This window comes from Musca autumnalis, unplaced genomic scaffold, assembly GCF_047663935.1.
Source record: "Musca autumnalis isolate F117 unplaced genomic scaffold, ASM4766393v1 scaffold_4, whole genome shotgun sequence".
Taxonomy (NCBI): Eukaryota; Metazoa; Arthropoda; class Insecta; order Diptera; family Muscidae; genus Musca; species Musca autumnalis.
The window spans coordinates 26,597,852-26,616,341 of NW_027411977.1; the positions used below are offsets into that span (position 1 = coordinate 26,597,852).

The following is an 18,490-nucleotide window of genomic DNA, read 5'->3' on the forward strand; positions in this document are numbered from 1 at the left end:
AAGATAGATCCGCGTTTTGGTATAACCCCCAAGAAACGGCACCCCCGGTAATACCCGATTTCAGGCATTTTAAAATCTTTATCTACATTTTCGGCATTATTGGCCGGTTATTGTGTTCTCAGTGGTCAAAAAAAAATTATATTTACTAAAAAAGTTTAAAATAAAAAAATTAAGCTACAGTGTATTATTTGTAAATGCACTAAAAGCAAGATAATAATTTTTCGCTTAGCATCAAGCTAAGCTTAATTTTGTCTGGCGCAATGACCGTTTTTAGACGACCCTCACGAACTTCGTTTTTGATCGATCCACACTTGCCGTGATTATCCACGTCGAAAGTTGTGAAAAATTATCGGACGAAAATGTTCACAAGTAATTTTTTTTTTGGAAAGTGATTTTTTCAAGTCACTGTAAACACAACAACACATGGTCGTATGTGAAACTGTCCAGAGTACGCTTAGGCTAAAAACTGTCAAACTTTAAAAAAATGTCGAATGATGCCTGGCGACACTGAGTGTTGCCTAGGCCAGAAGGTTTTTTAGTGTTCCTCGTAGATATGAATTAATTTGTTGAAGTCTTTTTCTTTATCAAGTCACTCTAGTGTCTTGTCTAGCAATCATTTTCTCAATACATACACATGTACAATCGAAGGGTGGTTTCCTTAATGAATTGTAATGCCTTCCATTTCGGAAGTTTTGTTGATATAATATCAAGAAGTTTGTTGATATGACAGATTGGCAGTGGCAGTGGCTTAGGTTCAAACCATAGACGGGGCAGCCCGGCATTTTATTTGAGAGAATATATCATGAAGATGAATATACTACTTGATGCTAAGAAAATAATTATTTTCTAGCTTTTAGTGCATTTATTTATAAATAAAACACTACAGCTTCATTTTTTATACCCTCAGCCTTTAGGCTAAGGAGTGTATATACACACTTTGATACGATGAAAATGTGCCTCATCGAAATAATGGTTTTAGACCCCAAGTATGTTTGGACGAAATGTGTTTCAGACAATTTGGAGTCGATCTAGCCATGTCCGTCCGTCTGTCTGTCTGTCCCGCTGGCTGGAGCGCACGATAACTCTCGAACGGATGAAACGATTCGGTTCAAATTTTGGCTTTCGTAATATTTTGCCCAAACTTAGTTTAAGTTCGAAGATGAGCTATATCGGTCCACTCCTTCCTGTACCTCCCCCACAAAAGTTCGAAAATGTTCGGAAAGTTTGTGCGCACGATAACTCTTGAAGGGAGTGACCAATTTGGTCCATACTTTGTATAGCGTAAACTTTCTACCAGAGTAATATGAGGTTCCAATATGGTCTCAATAGGTCCACTCCTTCGGGTACCTCCCACACAAAATTTCGGAAAAATCCAGTTTAGGGCCATCTCTCGAATCGCTTTGATTTTTGTTTTAGCAACTTGTATTCACTGTCCTCCATACGACGGTACAAGTTTCATCAGGGTCAAGTCCATACTTCCTAAGAAAATAGCATGAAAGTTGCAAAAAACCCCTATGACACCGTCTGAGGTGGTTGGAGCGCAAGACAACTCTCAAACGGATCTGCCGATTCGGTCCACAATATGGCCTTAGTAATATTTTGTCCAAACATAGGTTAAGTTTGAAGATAAGCCATATCGGTCCACTCCTACAGGTACCTCCCCCAAAAAAGTTCAAAAATTTTCGGAAAATTTGTTCGTACGGTAACTCTTGAAGGGAGTGACCGAATTGGTCTATACTTTACACATCCAAATATATCTACTAGGTATAGATCAGGTTCAAATATGGACTATATTTGTCCACTCCATCCGGTACCTCCCTCGCAAAATTTCGGATAAGATCACTTTAAGACCTGATATCGAATCACTTTGATTTTTGTTGAAGCAACTTGCATTCGCTGCCTCATTTACGATGGTAAAAGTATTTTTAGGGGCAAGTCCATACTTCTTGAGCAAACAGCCCGAAGAGTGTAAAAACCCCCTATGGCACCATATGTTGTGGCTGGAGATCCACTTCCATAACGGTCAATGTCGATCCATTCCTTTTAGTATCTCCTCCGCAAATCTTTTAATCCTAATCAACATTTTTGTCTGTTCAAACGCCCAAATTTTTTAAAACCCCCTAAATACATACGTATTTTGGGAAAAATGGTTTCAATATACACAGGCTGAGGGTATATCTCTGTCGGCAAAGCCGACTGATACTTTTTTACTTGTTAAATTATTTTTTATTTCAAAAATTACTTTTTTTAAAAGTGGTTTGAGTGTGATCTTTTTTAATACTTAAATAAAATAAACGTTATTTTAGTCATTAATAGGCAAATGAAAATCAACCTTAATATATCCTCCACACTGTGGTGGAGAGTATGACAAGCATTTTTATGTCTATGACAAACATGTTTACATTCGTACAACTATGACAGATTATATTTGTTATAGCTACGAAAGGCTTGTAATCAGAGCTCCGAAATACTCGCTCGAAATCTACACGCGAGTGAAATTCGAGCGAGTTGGAGCGGGAGTACTCGCGCGAGTAGAAAAAAAAAAATCGAGTATACTCTATATTTACTCGTCACTCGCGAAACATATTTCAGACTTGCTCGTTTTTACTCGCGAGTGAAAAGTGTTTGCGAGTACAAGCACTTGAAGAGTACGAGTTTTGCAAGAAAAAACGAGTGGAAGTGAAAATGCTCGAAATAGAGTACGAGTTTGCTCTAAGAGTAAAATCGAGTGAAAAAAATATTTTTTTGCTGTTTGTGTGTTGTTGCGTGTGTAGAAGAGAACAGGTTTTGATGTTCCTGTAGACTGAATATGGAAAGAGAAAGTTGTTCGGAGGTCCAGAAGAGGTTGTTCTGAAGTTCGGAGGAGGTTGGTCGGAGGTCTAGAGGAAGAGGGTGGTCGGAGCTCCTCCAGAGGTGGTTGTTCCGAAGTTCGGAGGAGGGAGGTCGGAGGTTCAAAGGATGGAGTTTGGAGTTCCGAACAACCTCCGACCACCCTCTTCCGAACCTCGGAACAACCTCCTCTGGAGGAGCTCCGATGTTTCCCCTTAACATCTTCCAAGAGGTAAAAGGGTATTAATTCTTAAATATGTTTCAATATATGGTTATTCATGTTTAGCAGTAGTTTATATAATATTGAACGTTTTGTTTTTTATGCAATTCAAAACCAACCAGTTTGTGAGATTTTTAGCCCATACGAGATTTTTTAGCTCGAGAATTTGTGCTTAAACTTTGTCCATAATTTTGTAGTATAATGTCGTTTAAATTTAAAAAATTTGCAATGTCCATATAGAAAATGCCTAAAAAAATACAAACCATTCCACAATGTTGTAGGCAGCATTAACATACGCATTTACATGAATATCAATGATAACAGATTATGACGTTCACACAAGCAGCAGCAGATTCAAAATTTACATTTCAATAATCACACCCATAAAATGGACGACAAAGATAACAAACAATAAATTTATTTATGATTTTGAATATATTGTTAATATATTTAAGGTTCTAATATATTTTTTCCAGTTTCTAGGGACAACAAGATATCAAAGTGGCCTGCAACTTCTGTACGAATTTCAAAATATACACAACAGTTAACATCACTGAATGAGTATAAATTGTAAACCAACATCAAGCAGAGATAACACTCTGTTGTAGCAACTTTTCTGGTAAGCCACGCAAAAATTCCCCAAAAAATCAACATGAAATTCATCATTGTTTTCGTTGCCCTCTTCGCCTTCGCTTTGGCCGCTCCCTCTGATTTGGTCAGACTCGAATCTGAAGTTGGTCCTGAATCTTTCCAATATGCGTAAGTATCTATAAACTTTTTGCATGGGAGGTTTAATGCAATGTTTTAATTGAATGTGTCTTTTTTTTTGGAAATTCCCCAGTTTTGAAACCAGTGATGGTACCAAGAGTGAAGCTGAAGGTCACTTGAACAACCAAGGTACTGAACAAGAAGGCATTGCTGTACGTGGTTCTTATTCCTTCGTTGCTGATGATGGTCAAACCTACACCGTCGAATATGTTGCCGATGAAAACGGTTTCCAACCCCAAGGTGCCCATTTGCCTGTTGCCCCTGAAGCTTAAGATGTGTGATAGTTGTTTAGTTTATTAATAAAAAATTAAAAAAAAAATAAAGTTATTGTTTAACTATATTCGAATCCCTAGATGTCGCTAGTTTTAGGCCCAAAGTATGTTTGGACGAAATTCGTTTCAGAAAAGTTGGAGTCGATTTAGCCCTGTCCGTCCGCCTGGCTGGCTGGCTAGTGCGCACGATAACTCTTCGTAATATTTTGCAAACATAGTTTAAGCGAAGGGTGCCCCCGTGGTGCAATGGTATGCACGCCCTCCCTGCACGCAGAAGGTCGGGGGTTCGATTCCCCGGCCAAGCAACATCAAACATTTTTCAACGGTGGCAAAATACCCCTCAGTAATGTTGGCGACATTTTCTGAGTATTTCAGCTATGTAAAACTTCTCTACAAGTGGTGTCTTAAGACACGCCGTTCGGACTCGGCGATAAACAGTAGGTCCCATATCATTAAGCTAAATATGAATCGGGGTGCACTCATTGATATGAGAGAAGTCTCCCTTGTCCCGTATGGGATGTTGTGGAACAATGTTTTTGTTTGTTTAGTTTAAGTTGAAAGATCAGCCATATCGGAAGACGCCTTCGGGAAGCTCCTCCACAAACGTTTAAAATTTTTCTGTAAAACAGTGTGAACGATAACTCTCGGAGGGAACAATCGATGATCCAAATTTTACTTATCGTATTGTTACGGAATTAGGGTTAAATTTAATCCCGCGTAGACGTTGTTTTATTCCCCCTTACGATTTGTACCAAATAAAACGAGGGTTTGTTTAATATTACGATTCTACAATGTTTTATTGACTTTACTTCAGTTATTTACACAAGGTTTCAGTTCAGTTACTTTACACATCCATGAACTCGCCTGGGGTCGTTTTAACATATTTGGCAACATGTTGTGTATGCAGCCCTAGTTACAACGCACAGTGGATCCACTTGTATGGAGAAAGTGGCCAAAAATATTTCCCGTGTAAATATCAAGCTAACGCGCTGTTTATAGCTTTGTGCTGCTGTGAAGAGTGTTTTAAGAATCCACGAGCGTAACATTCTCCCCCCTTTCCCCTCTGGAGGGGGGAGGGGGTATACGGTAAGAAGTTTTATGCTGTTAGTACAAAATGACATGAACAAAGGTCCCGATGCAAAAATAGGCTTGGGGAAACAAAAAATTCTCTAAAACAACATAAAATCCAATCAATTTAGCGGATTAAAAAAATCAACATTTTTGTCTGAAAATTGGTAAAATTTTTAATATAGATATTATAGCGTTCTTCCTGGAAGGCACGTACCGCCAACGTAAGACTAATTTGGAAGAAGATTTCTTCATCTTACGTCAGATAACAGAGTTATAAGCTAATATATCCATAGAAACCCTATTATAGGGCAGCTTTAGTCAGCGGCCCACCATTTATAGTCTGGCACTAGATGGCAGCTGATTTTAATACTGAATAATCTTAAACCCATGAGCTACCTTGGAAAATTATTCCCGAGGTGGGCACTGGTGGGCATCATGACTAAAACCTTAGGTCAAATTTAAGTATTCGATCGAATTGGCATTACAAAATACACTAAGAAAATATGCAGCTAACTAGAATTCCACAACACACTAAAACACTATTTTTAATGAAAATTAAGCTTTTACCTCCCCCTTCAAAATCCACTATAATATTTTGCTATACGTATTAGTTTCGCGATATTTTGAATATATTTACTTGCACTTAAAATATAGGTTGTACTCACAAAAAAAATATAAGTCAAATGTTCCGACTTTTGAAGCTATTCTTAAGAAGATCGTGTTCGAATGAAACAAAAATTAATATATTTTTAAAAAGGTCCATGTCATAGCTGTCAGATTTGCGAGATGTTGTACCAAAATTTTGACATTCTATTTTTTGTTTTTGGCCAATGGGTGGATTCACTGTGCAACGGTACAATTTTTCGGGGGCATATCTATACTTTCTGAGAAATTGGCCCAAAAACTCAAAACCCCTATAAACGCCGACTGATATGCTCCTACTTGTTTTTTAAATAAGTTTATTGACCTCTAACAATTCCAAGTGACATATATAGCTAAAAACGTCAAAATATCGTTATATGGGTGTAGAAGCCAAATTTTTGGTATAGAAGCCAAATATCAAATTTTGGTCGGGAAGTTGTGTGACCACTAGGAACACTAAATGCCAAATTATATGTAATTCTGCCAGAAAATTTATCTAATAAGGTTAAAATACCTGAAATCGAGAGGTACCGTTATACGGGGGCTATTCCAAAACGTGGACCATAATTTTTAGTGGAGAAGTTGTTTTGACCAGTCCGACCCTTAAATGTCAAGAAAATATAGCTAAAAACGTCAAAGTACGGGGGACATAAAAAACCTTGAGCCTACATATGTATGTCCATAATTATACCCTACACCACCTTATGGTAAGGGGTATTATGTCTTTGTACATTAGTTTGTAACATGCAAAAGGAAACGAGATCGACCCATAGTTCCTTTTAGGGATATACATAGAATCATTTTCTGATTCGATTTACGCATGTCCGTCTGTCAATGTATTTTTGTACAGGTCGCATTTATTGTCCAATTCGCATGAAAATTGGGGAAGATAGTTTTTTGGCCGAAGGACGAACGCTATTTATTTTGGTAAAAATCGGGTTCAGATTTGGATATAGCCTCTTATATATCTTCGCCCGATTTAACGGATTTGGTGCACGAAACACGCTATATATGTCCGATTTCAATTAAGTTTGGAATGTGTGACGGTTTTTAGTCTAGAAATAAGTGTGCCAAATTATATAGAAATCGGTTCAAATTTGGATATAGCTCCCATATATATTCTCGGCCGATTTTAGGCATGTGATGCACGAAACGCGCTATATATGTACGATTTCAAAAAAATTTGGCCTAGAAATAAGTGTGCCAAATTATATCGAAATCGGTTCAGATTTGGATATAGCTCTCATATATATTTTAGGCAGATTTGAGGTATTTGATGCACGAAACACGCTATATATTTGTCCGATTTCAATGAAATTTTAATTGTGTGACGGTGGCTAGTCTAGAAATAACTGTGCCAAATCATATCGAAATCGGTTCAGATTTGGTATTTGATGCACGAAACACGCTATATATGTCCAATTTTGATGCAATTTGGACTATGTGACGGAATTTAGTCTACAAAAAAATTATATCGAAATAGTCGGCCCCGCCCGTCTTTGACCCTTTCCTTACTGGTTTTTGTTGGAGAAGTTTCTTGTCCAATTCAAACCTTAAAATAACAAGTTTTGGGTAATTCGGTCTTAAAATGTTGCTAATAACGTCAAAATACCTGAAATTGAGCGGTACCGTTATATGGGGCCTTTAAAAAGCATTGGCCTATGCCCATAATTTCTTGTGCAAAAGTTTTTTTTTGCGACTTCCAACCTTAAATGCCAAATTATAGCCAATTTGGTCTGAAAATGAAGATAAAAACGTAAAAATGCCTTAAAGCGGGAGGTATCGTTGTATGGGGCAGAAGTTATTTTGACCACTAGAAGTTATTTTGACCACGACAAACATTAAATACCAAGCCATAGCTAATTTGGTCTGAAGATTCAGCTAATAACGTCAAAATACCTGAAATCGGGCGGTACAGTTATATGGGGCCTAAAGTAGACCTATGAATTTACGTGGAAGCTGTGTTGGCATCAATGTAGAAAAATAGTTAAAAATGGGTTGAAGCCAACAAGTTTTTTATGCTCCCTTCCGATTTCTGGCTTAACCTTACATTTTATAGACATATGTCCAAAGAAAGACTCAAAGAACACTTCATGGGCAATATGATACTAGTGTTTTATTGTTCGATATATCCACTGCATCCACCTAAAATTGATGCTCACATTTTGAAGCCGGAATTTCGGGGTTTTTTTAATAATTCGGACGCGCAACAACATAATATTCAAACTAATTTACACAAATCCTTTATCAGATGTGGTAAACTTTAACAAAAAACTATTCACAATTGTAAATAAGTACCCTGAGTGTTGATTGCCAACAAATATTGTGCAAAAAAAAAAAAAACAAAAACGTAGAGAAGTAAAGACTAGAAGAAACGCATTTTCCAAAAACATATGCTAATAGTTCCACATTTTGGTTGTAAATGGCTACACAACTCACTGGAATTGATAACAGCAATGACAATCGTTTTTGATTCCCATTTCTCGCGGCAGAAAACATTAACGTCGTGTTTTGTGGCTGAAATTTATTTATTTTCTTTTTTTATGAAAAAAATGAAAAAATCAAAAGCGAACGCCGTCAAACTTGAGTTTTAATGTTTTTCTTGTCAATATTCCAATGAATAACAGTTTTCGTTTAACAACATGTTGTTATGATGTCGTAGCAACAGAGGTTAACTCCCTCTACAGTTAATTTTTCACAATTGACTTTTCCTATCTTATAATATTGACATCTTTGAAAAAAATTGTATTAGGGTCTTGGAATTTGATGAAAATCCAAAAAATATTCTTGTAAAGAAATCGGTAGAAACAATTTATAATGTCAAATTTTTATAATGGATTACACTGCTCAACAAAATTGAAAAAGTTGAATGTTTCAGACGAAGTTACAGTTGTTTCAAGATGAAATCGGCGAGTTATTTTCAAATCCGGTCGCGGTTTTTCTCTATCAGCTCTTGTTTTTGAGATATAGCTCAAAATCGGTTTTTACGAGTTTAACCCAGACTTTCGTTATTTTCGGATACAAACAAATATTTTTTGTGCGGTTTTCGACATTAATATATTAAGGAGATGTTGTACGCGCGATACAAACCGTTTTTGAAATAGTTATGGTGAGTATATATCAAAAAAATATAGAAAATATACGACGGACCTTGTAAAAATTGCTTATTTTGAGTACTTTAAGCTGTAATTACGTCATCGGGGGAAGTCATAGGATCTTCATATGACAATGCGGATATGCTTAGGGTGTCTACTATATAGTCCAGTATTCAAATATATAATATAAAGTTCATAGCGCCCATGATTCGGCCATAACCTAAAAATCATCATGAAGACTGCCATTGAAAAGTAAATGGCTTATGTGGTAATGATATCACTGTTAATTTATTTCCCTTTAGCAGTCTTCATGGCGATTTTTAGGTTATGGCCGAATCATGGGGGCTATGAACTTTATATTATACATTTGAATGCTGGATTATATAGTAGACACCCTAAGCATATCCGGAGTACCATATGAAGATCCTATGACTTCCCCGATGACGTAATTACAGCTTAAAGTACTCAAAATATGCAATTTTTACAAGGTCCGTCGTATATTTTCTATATTTTTTTGATATATACTCACCACAACTATTTCAAAAACGATTTGTATCGAGCGTACAACATCTCCTTAATATATTAATGTCGAAAAACCCACAAAAAATATTTGTTTGTATCCGAAAATAACGAAAGTCTGGGTTAAACTCGTAAAAACCGATTTTGAGCTATATCTCAAAAACAAGAGCTGACGGAGAAAAACCGGGACCAGATTTGAAAATAACTCGCCGATTTCATCTAGAAACAACTGCAACTTCGGTTGAAACAAAAGTCCTGTTGACCAGTGTTATCTTTAAAATTTTCTAGACAACAATAAAATTACAAAAAGTCACATTTGATAGGTTTATGAGTCCGAAACAGAGGAAATATGGTAAAGATAACTTAAAATGTCTACCTTTCCAATCCAAAAAAATTATATTTTATCTCTAAAAAGTGATTGCAAATCGACAGGTTCCACTCAGTTTCGTTAGCTGTGGACATCTACATGTCAAAAGAATAAAGAAAATCCCACCACCGAATGCTTCATGTCAACATCAAGTCCTTGAATTTCAAAAGGTTCTAAGACATTTGATGTGAATGATGTAAATGATCGACCTGCATCTCTTGGGTTTATTCCAGGATTTGCAACAAGGTAAATAACTGGTCAATGATGATTTGTCAGGTCTATGCCGCACTGAAATTATCCAATTACTTTATTGACAATAGGCTTGAATTGTTCATACAATATTCCGTCATCTGGCTCTTCGCAGATGCTCGTGGGAAATAGTTTATCTTTGTTGTGTAAAACTGGTATTGAAAAAATTAACCAATTTGTCGCTAGTCTAGTTTAGTTCACCATTGCGGTTATGGGGAGGAGTTATTTTAGTCTCCGGCTAACCGTAAATCCACAACCAAACTAACGCCATGTTTCATGACAACTAAAATACAGTGTGAACTTTTTAGGTGTTGATGTTGTTACGACTTTCCCATTCAATATCACCTACAGAAATCTATAGTGGGTACAAAATTAACATACATATTAACAAAGTTATCATAATATAAACAAATTATAAAATATTAAAAAAATTAACATAATCAGATCAGAATATTGAATTTAAATAATTTAAATAGACATTTATTTTGTTGGTGGATGGTTACTGGTAACGCCCAACAAATTCTGGATTTCGAAAATGTTTCATTAACCTCTACAATATTCAGAGTTTGAGCAAATCTTGTTTTTGCTTTTGCTACTGAAATTCTATACAAATTTTCAAATATGCCAAATATTCATCATTCTTGAATTAGTATAAATTGTAACGCAGCATCAAGAATAGCCAACACTCAGCTGTAGCAACTCTTCTAGTAAGCCACACAAAAATCAACCAAAAAATCATAATGAAATTCATCATTGTTTTCGCTGCCCTCTTCGCCTTGGCTTTGGCCGCTCCCTCTGATGTTGAAGTGCTAAGAAGCGAATCTGAAGTTGGTCCTGAATCTTTCCAATATGCGTAAGTGTCTAGAAATCTGTTAGACGGGATGTTTTATACAGTGATTTAAATGAATGTGTCTTTTTAATTCCCCAGTTTTGAAACCAGTGATGGAACCAAAAGTCAAGCTGAAGGTCATTTGAACAACCAAGGTACTGAACAAGAAGCCATTGTTGTCCGTGGTTCCTACTCCTTCGTTGGTGATGATGGTCAAACCTACACCGTTGAATATGTCGCTGATGAAAACGGTTTCCAACCCCAAGGTGCCCATTTGCCTGTTGCTTAAGATGCGTGACTGTTGTTAAATTTGTTAATAAAAAATATTTAAAAAAAAAATTAAGAAAATGTATAATAGTCTTAGACTCTCAAACGGAAGTCGAGGGGGTATGGAAAATATTTTATTGAAAGGAGTTGCCAATCAAGCTTACAATTTATAATTAAGATCTAACCAAACTACCGGATATCCGGTGAACAATAAAAATACCCACCATTATATGTAGCGTATAATTAAATTTGTCATTCCGTATGTAACACATATTCATCGAAGACCCTATAAAGTCTATATATTCTAGATCAACATAAAATTCTATGTCGATATTACCATGTCCGTAGGTCCGTCCGTCTATCTGTTGAAATCAAGATATAGACCCCATAGAACGGTACCTCCCGATTTTCGGTATTTTGAAGGTCTTAGACTTATTATTACAGCGAAATGCCTGAAATTTCGTATTTTGTCTCCGCTGGGGATATAAAACTTTTCATCTGAAATGTTTCGATATAGGTCCACGTCTTCATAAAGCCCCCATAGAACGGTACCTTCCGACTTTCCGTATTTTGAAGGTTTTGATCTCAATATCTCTCTGAAATGGCTGAAATTCGGTACTAAGCCTTCATTGGGGATATACAACTTTCCACCTGAAATTTATTGGAAGTGGTCCATCTCTTTATAGAGCCCTACTAGAACGGTACCTCCCGATTTTTGGTATTTTGAAGGTTGTGACCTCAATATCCCACCGAAGTGGTTGAAATTTGGTAAACAGTCTTTATTGGGGGTATAAAACTTTCCACCAGAAATTTGTCGTTCCAGGTCCAATATAGTCCAAAAGGTTTAAAATACCCCTATGGCATCATGTGTAGGTTTAAGCTTCATTATCCCTCCGAAATGGCTGAAATTTGACATTAAGTCTTCGCTGGGCGTATAAAAATTTCAACCTGAAATTTGTCGATAGAGGTCCAACTCTTCATATAGCCCCCATAGAACGGTACCTCACGCTTTTTGGTATTTTGAAAACTTTCCACCAGAAATTTGTCGTTGTAGGCCCACGTCGTCATATAGACCCGATAGAACGGTATCTCCCGATTTTCGATATTTTGAAGGTTTTGGCGTCGTTATCCCACCAAAATAGCTGACATTTGGTATTTCGTCTTTACTGGGGGTATACAACTTTCCACCTGAAACTTGTCGGTAAAGGTCTTTAACACCCGTTAAAGGTAGTGAGCTAACATGTGCCGCGCGTTCACCCATAGGAACGTTAAAAACTTCAGTTTGGGCGTCGGGTTAGTAACCCTCCCCTAGAAAAAAACAGCCTACTATGAAAAAACGAAAGAAAAGAAAAATAAACCCCTCTAAAGTTGACGAACGCCGCAAACGTTTTAAGGACCATGATCTGCGAGTCTGTACCTGGAATGTTCCCACTCTTTACTCGTATAGAGAAGGTGCAGTTTACGCATTGGCAGATGTACTTCAAAAGTACAAGGCCGACATTACTGTCATACAGGAAATACCATGGAACAGGAAAGGCGTCACAAAGGTGACGCACTGTATTATAGCTGCCATGACACAAGGCATGAGTTTGGTTGCGAATTTGTAGTTCGTCGGATGTTAAAACATCTGGTATCCAACTTCACCCCAGTGAATGAAAGACTCGCTACAATTCGATTAAAAGCAAATTTCTTCAACATCAGCTTTATTTGCACTCATGCTCCCACTGAAGACACGGACGAACATACCAAAGATATATTTTACGAGCGCTTAGAAGAAACATATGACCGTTGTCCTGTCCATGGCATTAAAATTATACTAGGCGATTTTAATGCCAAAATTGGAAAGGAGAATATCTTTGGCCAAACAGTCGGAAAATTCAGTCTCCAAGGTGAAACATCTGACAATGGTATGAGGCTGATACACTTCGCAGCGGCAAATAACATGGTAGTTAGCAGCACCAGATTTCAACATCTCGATATCCATAAGGGCACCTGGCTGTCTCCAGATCAAAGAACAGGAAATCAAATTAATCACGTTGTGATAGATGGAAGACATGCATCAAGCGTGTTGGATGTACGATCGTTCCGAGGTGCAAACATAGACTCGGATCACTACCTTGTTGCAGCAAAGGTACGTACCAGATTAAACGTTGCAAACAAAGTGCGAACAGCACGGAAGTTGGACATCGGTAAGCTGCAATCACACCAGATAGCAACAGCATATTCCACTCAACTGGCCCAACTGCTTAATCAAAGCACTTCTCGTCCCGATAACATATCAGGACAATGGCAAAACATTGCCCACTTCATGCAAACAGCCGCAAAATCAGTACTTGGATACCAGAGACCTCCACGAAGGAATCCATAATATGACCAGGAGTGTCGTGCTGCTACCGAAGAGAAAAATGCGGCATATAGCGCTCTTTTAAAATCCGTAGCAACTCGTAGCTCACGAGAGAGATATCGGGAGAAAAGGAGAGAGGAGAAACGTCTTTTCCGCAGAAAAAAGGGAGATGGAAAAGCGGGAGTGTGAAAAAATCGAGATGTACAGGAGCCAGAATGAAGTCCGAAAATTCAACCAAAGGGTGAAACGTCGAACTGATGGCTTTGGAACTGGCACATCCTCCTGTAGAGACCAGCAAGGTAATCTGGTAACTGATACAGATAGTATGCTAAGGATATGAAAAGAGCATTTTTCCAAACTGTTGGTATCCAATAGTAGCGAAGTCGACGAAGATACCACAGATCCAATCCCAGAAGATGGTATTGAATGTATACCACCCGGCCAAGATAAGGTAAAAATAACAATAAACCGGCAGGAGAATAATAAGGCAGCAGGAGCTCAGGCCTACCAACCGAGCTGTTTAAAATCGGATGCGTTACGCTGATACACAGGATGCTCAGGTTCCAATCATCGGGTACGCGTTCTTCCTGCCAGCTGTATGCATCAGCTAGTTAGCTCCATCTGGCAGGAAGAACGCGTACCCGATGATTGGAACCTGAGCATCCTGTGTCCCGTCCATAAGAAAGGAGATAACATTTTATGTTCCAACTATAGGGGCATAAGTCTTCTTCCTATCGCCTACAAGATAGTGTCAGGGATATTGTGTGAACTTCTAAAGCCCATGGTCAACGAAATAATTATGACATACCAATGCGGCTTTAGACGTGGCAAGTCCACCATTGACCAGATATTTACCCTGCGGCAAATCCTGGAGAAGACCCAAGAGATGCAGATCGAGACCTACCACCTTTTTGTCGATTATAAAGCAGCCTTCAACAGCCCGATACGTTCAAAGGCATTCCATGCCATGTCTGAATTTGGTACCCCGCAAAGCTCATTCGGCTTTGTAAAATGACTCTAACTGACACAAGATCTTCTGTTAAAGTAGGAAAGAACCTCCCCGAAGAGTTTTGTACCAAAAGAGGTTTCAGGCAAGGATACAGCCTTTTGTGTGATGTTTTCAACATCCTGCTGGAATAGGTTATACGAGATGCAAACGTCAAAAGGAGTGGCACAATCTACACCAATAGCCACATGTTACATGCTTATGCTGATGATATAGACATCATGGGACGATCAGTGAAGGAAGTAACCGATACCTTAATGTAGGTCGAAGGAGAATCTGCTAAAGTGGGTCTGGCGGTAAACGGGGTTGATAGTGTCGACTTCGTATACCTTGGCACCGCCATAAACACAACAAACGACATCAGTTGTCAAATAAAAAGAAGACTTGTATTGGCTAACAGATGCTACTTTGGCTTAAGTAAGCACTTCAAAAACAAAGCCACAACTCGTCAAACAAAAATAACGCTTTACAAAACACTGATAGTACCCGTGCTGATGTATGGTTCCGAAGCCTGGGTACTTGCGCAAACAGATAATGCAGTGCTTGGAGTGTTTGAGAGAAAAATTCTTCGAAAAATGTACGGGCCAATCTGCGTTGAAGGTGAATATCGAGGTCGTATGAACCACGAGCTGTATCTGCTATACAACGACATCAATATATGTAGGTTAACATATCGAGATGCAGCGATTGCGTTGGCTAGGCCATATAATAACAATGAGCGATGATGAACCCGCTAAAAAGGTGTATAAATTGGGCCACATGGCGGTGCACGCAGAATTGCCAGGCCAAAGAATCGTCTTCTTCTTTTTCGTTTTACTCCTTGAGGAACATAGGGCCTCAGAATAGATGGCGCAAACAACTGGATGAAGAGATGACAAGGCGCGGTATTGCAGAAAGCGAAGCACTAAACAGAGAGAATTGGAGATATTTTCTTAGTTCGGTCAATGGAACCAATGTTCTGTAATGAAAATCCAATGAATATTTTTTTAAATTCACGAAAATAACTTGGATGTTAATGAAAAATAATCAACATTTTTCGCTAAAATGGTGCGCACGATATCACTCCAAGGCAGTATCCGATTTGGTCCATACTTTTCATATCGCAATATCTCTACGGAACATAGATCAGATTCGAATATGGACAATATAGGCCCATTCCTTCGAGTACCTCCACACAAAATTTGGTAGAATTGCAGTTTAAGGCCTGCTCTTGAATCATTTTGCTTATTTTTGTAACAACTTGTATTCGCTTCCCCTTATTTCGACAGCACACGTTTTTTCAGGTGCAAGTCCATACTTCCTGAGAAAATGGTCCGAAAGCTGTAAAAAACTCCTATGGCTCCACGTGTATTTGTTGTAGCACACAATAACTTTTAAACGGATCAGCTAAATCAGTTCAAAATTTGGACTTTGAATGCCTTTGATTTTTGTTGTAACAACTTGTTTTCGCTTTCCGCATTACGACGGGACAAGTCCTTACTTCTTGAGACAGTGGCCCAAAAGCTCCAAAAAAGGCTGCCGGCACCAACTAAACTGGGTAGTACGTAAGATAACCCTCGAAGGGAAAAACCGATTTGATCCAAACGTTGTACATCGTATTATATAGACGTCAGAAGAATTGTGTGCTACTTCTTTTCTTTAGGTCCGTGGTTGAGGGTATATATCTGTGTCGGCCAAGCCGACTGATACTTTTTTACTTGTTTTTAAGAAAACGTACCTTGGGCAATCCAAGTTATTTCTGCCGAAGTTACGATTTGTTTAGGCCATCCTTGCTTTTATGGTCGATTTGTTAAGAATAATTTTCAAGGACAAGGGATTTCTCATGGGCCATCAATGGATTTGGGTTTTGGCCAATAAAAATAAAATGCTTAACAAAAAAATAAAACAAAATCACAACTTCTATGCAAAATTCTGCTGAGTAAGACAACCTCCCGCTGGATTAGAGCAGAAGTCCGTGGCACTTAGAAGTATTTTATATGTTCAAGTTGAAGATCAAATCTTCCGTTATAGTCCCCTAAGTAATTTAAATGGAGCTTTAACATTTGATGTTCACTTTTCGGAGTTTAGAACGTAAGGTTTTTGTTCAGCCGATATCAGGTAGTTTTGTTAGTTCTTAATTATAAACAGTAAGCTTTATTTGATCACTCCTTTCAACAAAATAGTTTCCCAACCCCCTCGATTGCTTTGAGAATCTGTAATGTAATGACTGCAACATACCCTTTAGTCCCAGCTATTAAATATTTTCTTATTTTTTTTATAAATTATTTTTATTAACAAATTTAACAACAATCACACATCTTAAGCGACAGGCAAATGGGCACCTTGGGGTTGGAAACCATTTTCATCAGCGACATATTCAACGGTGTAGGTTTGACCATCATCACCAACGAAGGAGTAGGAACCACGGACAACAATGGCTTCTTGTTCAGTACCTTGGTTGTTCAAATGACCTTCAGCTTCACTTTTGGTTCCATCACTGGTTTCATAACTGGAAAATTAAAAAACACATTCAGTTGAATCTCTGTATAAAACCTCCATTCTAAAAGATTTCTAGACACTTACGCATATTGGAAAGATTCAGGACCAACTTCCGATTCGCTTCTTAGCACTTCAACATCAGAGGGAGCGGCCAAAGCCAAGGCGAAGAGGGCAGCGAAAACAATGATGAATTTCATTATGAGTTTTTGGTGGATTTTTGCGTGGCTTACTAGAAGAGTTGCTACAGCTGAGTGTTGGCTATTCTTGATGCTGCTTTACAATTTATACCAAATCAAGAATGACGAATATTTAGAATATTTTAATATTTGTATAGAATTTCAGCAGCAATAACAAAAGGTAGATTTGTTCAAATTCTGAACATTGTAGAAGTTAATGAAACCTTTTCGAAATCCAGAATTTGTTGGGCGCTACCAGTATCCATCCACAAACAAAATAAATATCTAAATATTTAAATTCAATATTCTGATCTGATTATGTTAATTTTATATTATTTTATAATTTGATTATATTATGTTTGCTTTGTAAATATGTATATTAATGTTGTACCGTATGGACCAAATTTATGTAGGTGATATTGAATGGAAAAACGGTACTACAACACCACCAACAGTTCACACTGTATGAAGCCTATATGCGTTTGGTTGTGGGTTTGTGGTTAGCCGGAGACTAAAACAACTACTACATATTTGGGTAACAAATTATAAATTTTGGTTTGAAAAAATAATTTTCAACGCATAGTTAAAAGTATTTGAAAAGGTCCTTCCTTTATTTATTATTATTATTATTATTTTTTTTTTTTTGAAACTCCCAAGAAAATAGGCTGATTTTGCTTTATCTACATTCACATAGAAGGTTTTCCATTGAGGAAAGTTATCTGGTAATTATACCCTCAGCCTTTAGGCTAAGGAGGGTATATACACTTTGATACGATGAAAATGTGCATCATCGAAATAGTGGTTTTAGACCCCAAGTATGTTTGGACGAAATGTGTTTCAGACAATTTGGAGTCGATCTAGCCATGTCCGTCCGTCTGTCCGTCTGTCTGTCTGTCCTGCTGGCTGGAGCGCACGATAACTCTCGAACGGATGAACCGATTCGGTTCAAATTTTGACTTTAGTAATATTTTGCCCAAACTTAGTTTAAGTTCGAAGATGAGCTACATCGGTCCACTCCTTCCTGTACCTCCCCCACAAAAGTTCGAAAATGTTCGGAAAGTTTGTGCGCACGATAACTCTTGAAGGGAGTTACCGATTTGGTCCATACTTTGTCTAGCGTAAACTTTCTACCAGAGTAATATGAGGTTCCAATATGGTCTCCATAGGTCCACTCCTTCGGCTACCTCCCACACAAAATTTCGGAAAAGTTCAGTTTAGGGCAATCTCTCGAATCGCTTTGATTTTTGTTTTAGCTACTTGTATTCACTGCCCTCCATACGACGGTACAAGTTTCATCAGGGGCAAGTCCATACTTCCTGAGAAAATAGCATGAAAGTTGCAAAAAACCCCTATGACAC

At 37.8% G+C, this 18,490-nt stretch overlaps 3 protein-coding genes across 3 annotated transcripts; 2 read left to right on the plus strand and 1 right to left on the minus strand.

The window, feature by feature from the left end:
* The first annotated feature begins 3,701 nt into the window (after window positions 1-3,701).
* LOC141402046 (larval cuticle protein 65Ag1-like) lies at window positions 3,702-4,089 on the plus strand. Its single transcript, XM_073982669.1, has 2 exons — window positions 3,702-3,808; window positions 3,891-4,089. Exons 1-2 carry the CDS (start codon window positions 3,702-3,704, stop codon window positions 4,087-4,089), a joined length of 306 nt encoding a protein of 101 aa, XP_073838770.1.
* Window positions 4,090-10,772: 6,683 nt separating this feature from the next.
* On the plus strand, window positions 10,773-11,150 carry LOC141401041 (larval cuticle protein 65Ag1-like). Its single transcript, XM_073980857.1, has 2 exons — window positions 10,773-10,885; window positions 10,961-11,150. Exons 1-2 carry the CDS (start codon window positions 10,773-10,775, stop codon window positions 11,148-11,150), a joined length of 303 nt encoding a protein of 100 aa, XP_073836958.1.
* A 5,626-nt stretch (window positions 11,151-16,776) lies between these two features.
* Window positions 16,777-17,153, minus strand: LOC141401466 (larval cuticle protein 65Ag1-like). Its single transcript, XM_073981728.1, has 2 exons — window positions 17,041-17,153; window positions 16,777-16,966 (listed from the first exon to the last, which is right to left on the minus strand). Exons 1-2 carry the CDS (start codon window positions 17,151-17,153, stop codon window positions 16,777-16,779), a joined length of 303 nt encoding a protein of 100 aa, XP_073837829.1.
* Between the last annotated feature and the right edge of the window lie 1,337 nt (window positions 17,154-18,490).

Coding starts and splice junctions, on each gene's coding strand:
- LOC141402046 (XM_073982669.1), top strand. CDS start 3,702: ATGAAATTCATCATTGTTTTCGTTGCCCTCTTCGCCTTCGCTTTGGCC. Junction 3,809..3,890: donor CCTGAATCTTTCCAATATGC/GTAAGTATCTAT, acceptor GAAATTCCCCAG/TTTTGAAACCAGTGATGGTA.
- LOC141401041 (XM_073980857.1), top strand. CDS start 10,773: ATGAAATTCATCATTGTTTTCGCTGCCCTCTTCGCCTTGGCTTTGGCC. Junction 10,886..10,960: donor CCTGAATCTTTCCAATATGC/GTAAGTGTCTAG, acceptor TTAATTCCCCAG/TTTTGAAACCAGTGATGGAA.
- LOC141401466 (XM_073981728.1), bottom strand. CDS start 17,153: ATGAAATTCATCATTGTTTTCGCTGCCCTCTTCGCCTTGGCTTTGGCC. Junction 16,967..17,040: donor CCTGAATCTTTCCAATATGC/GTAAGTGTCTAG, acceptor TTAATTTTCCAG/TTATGAAACCAGTGATGGAA.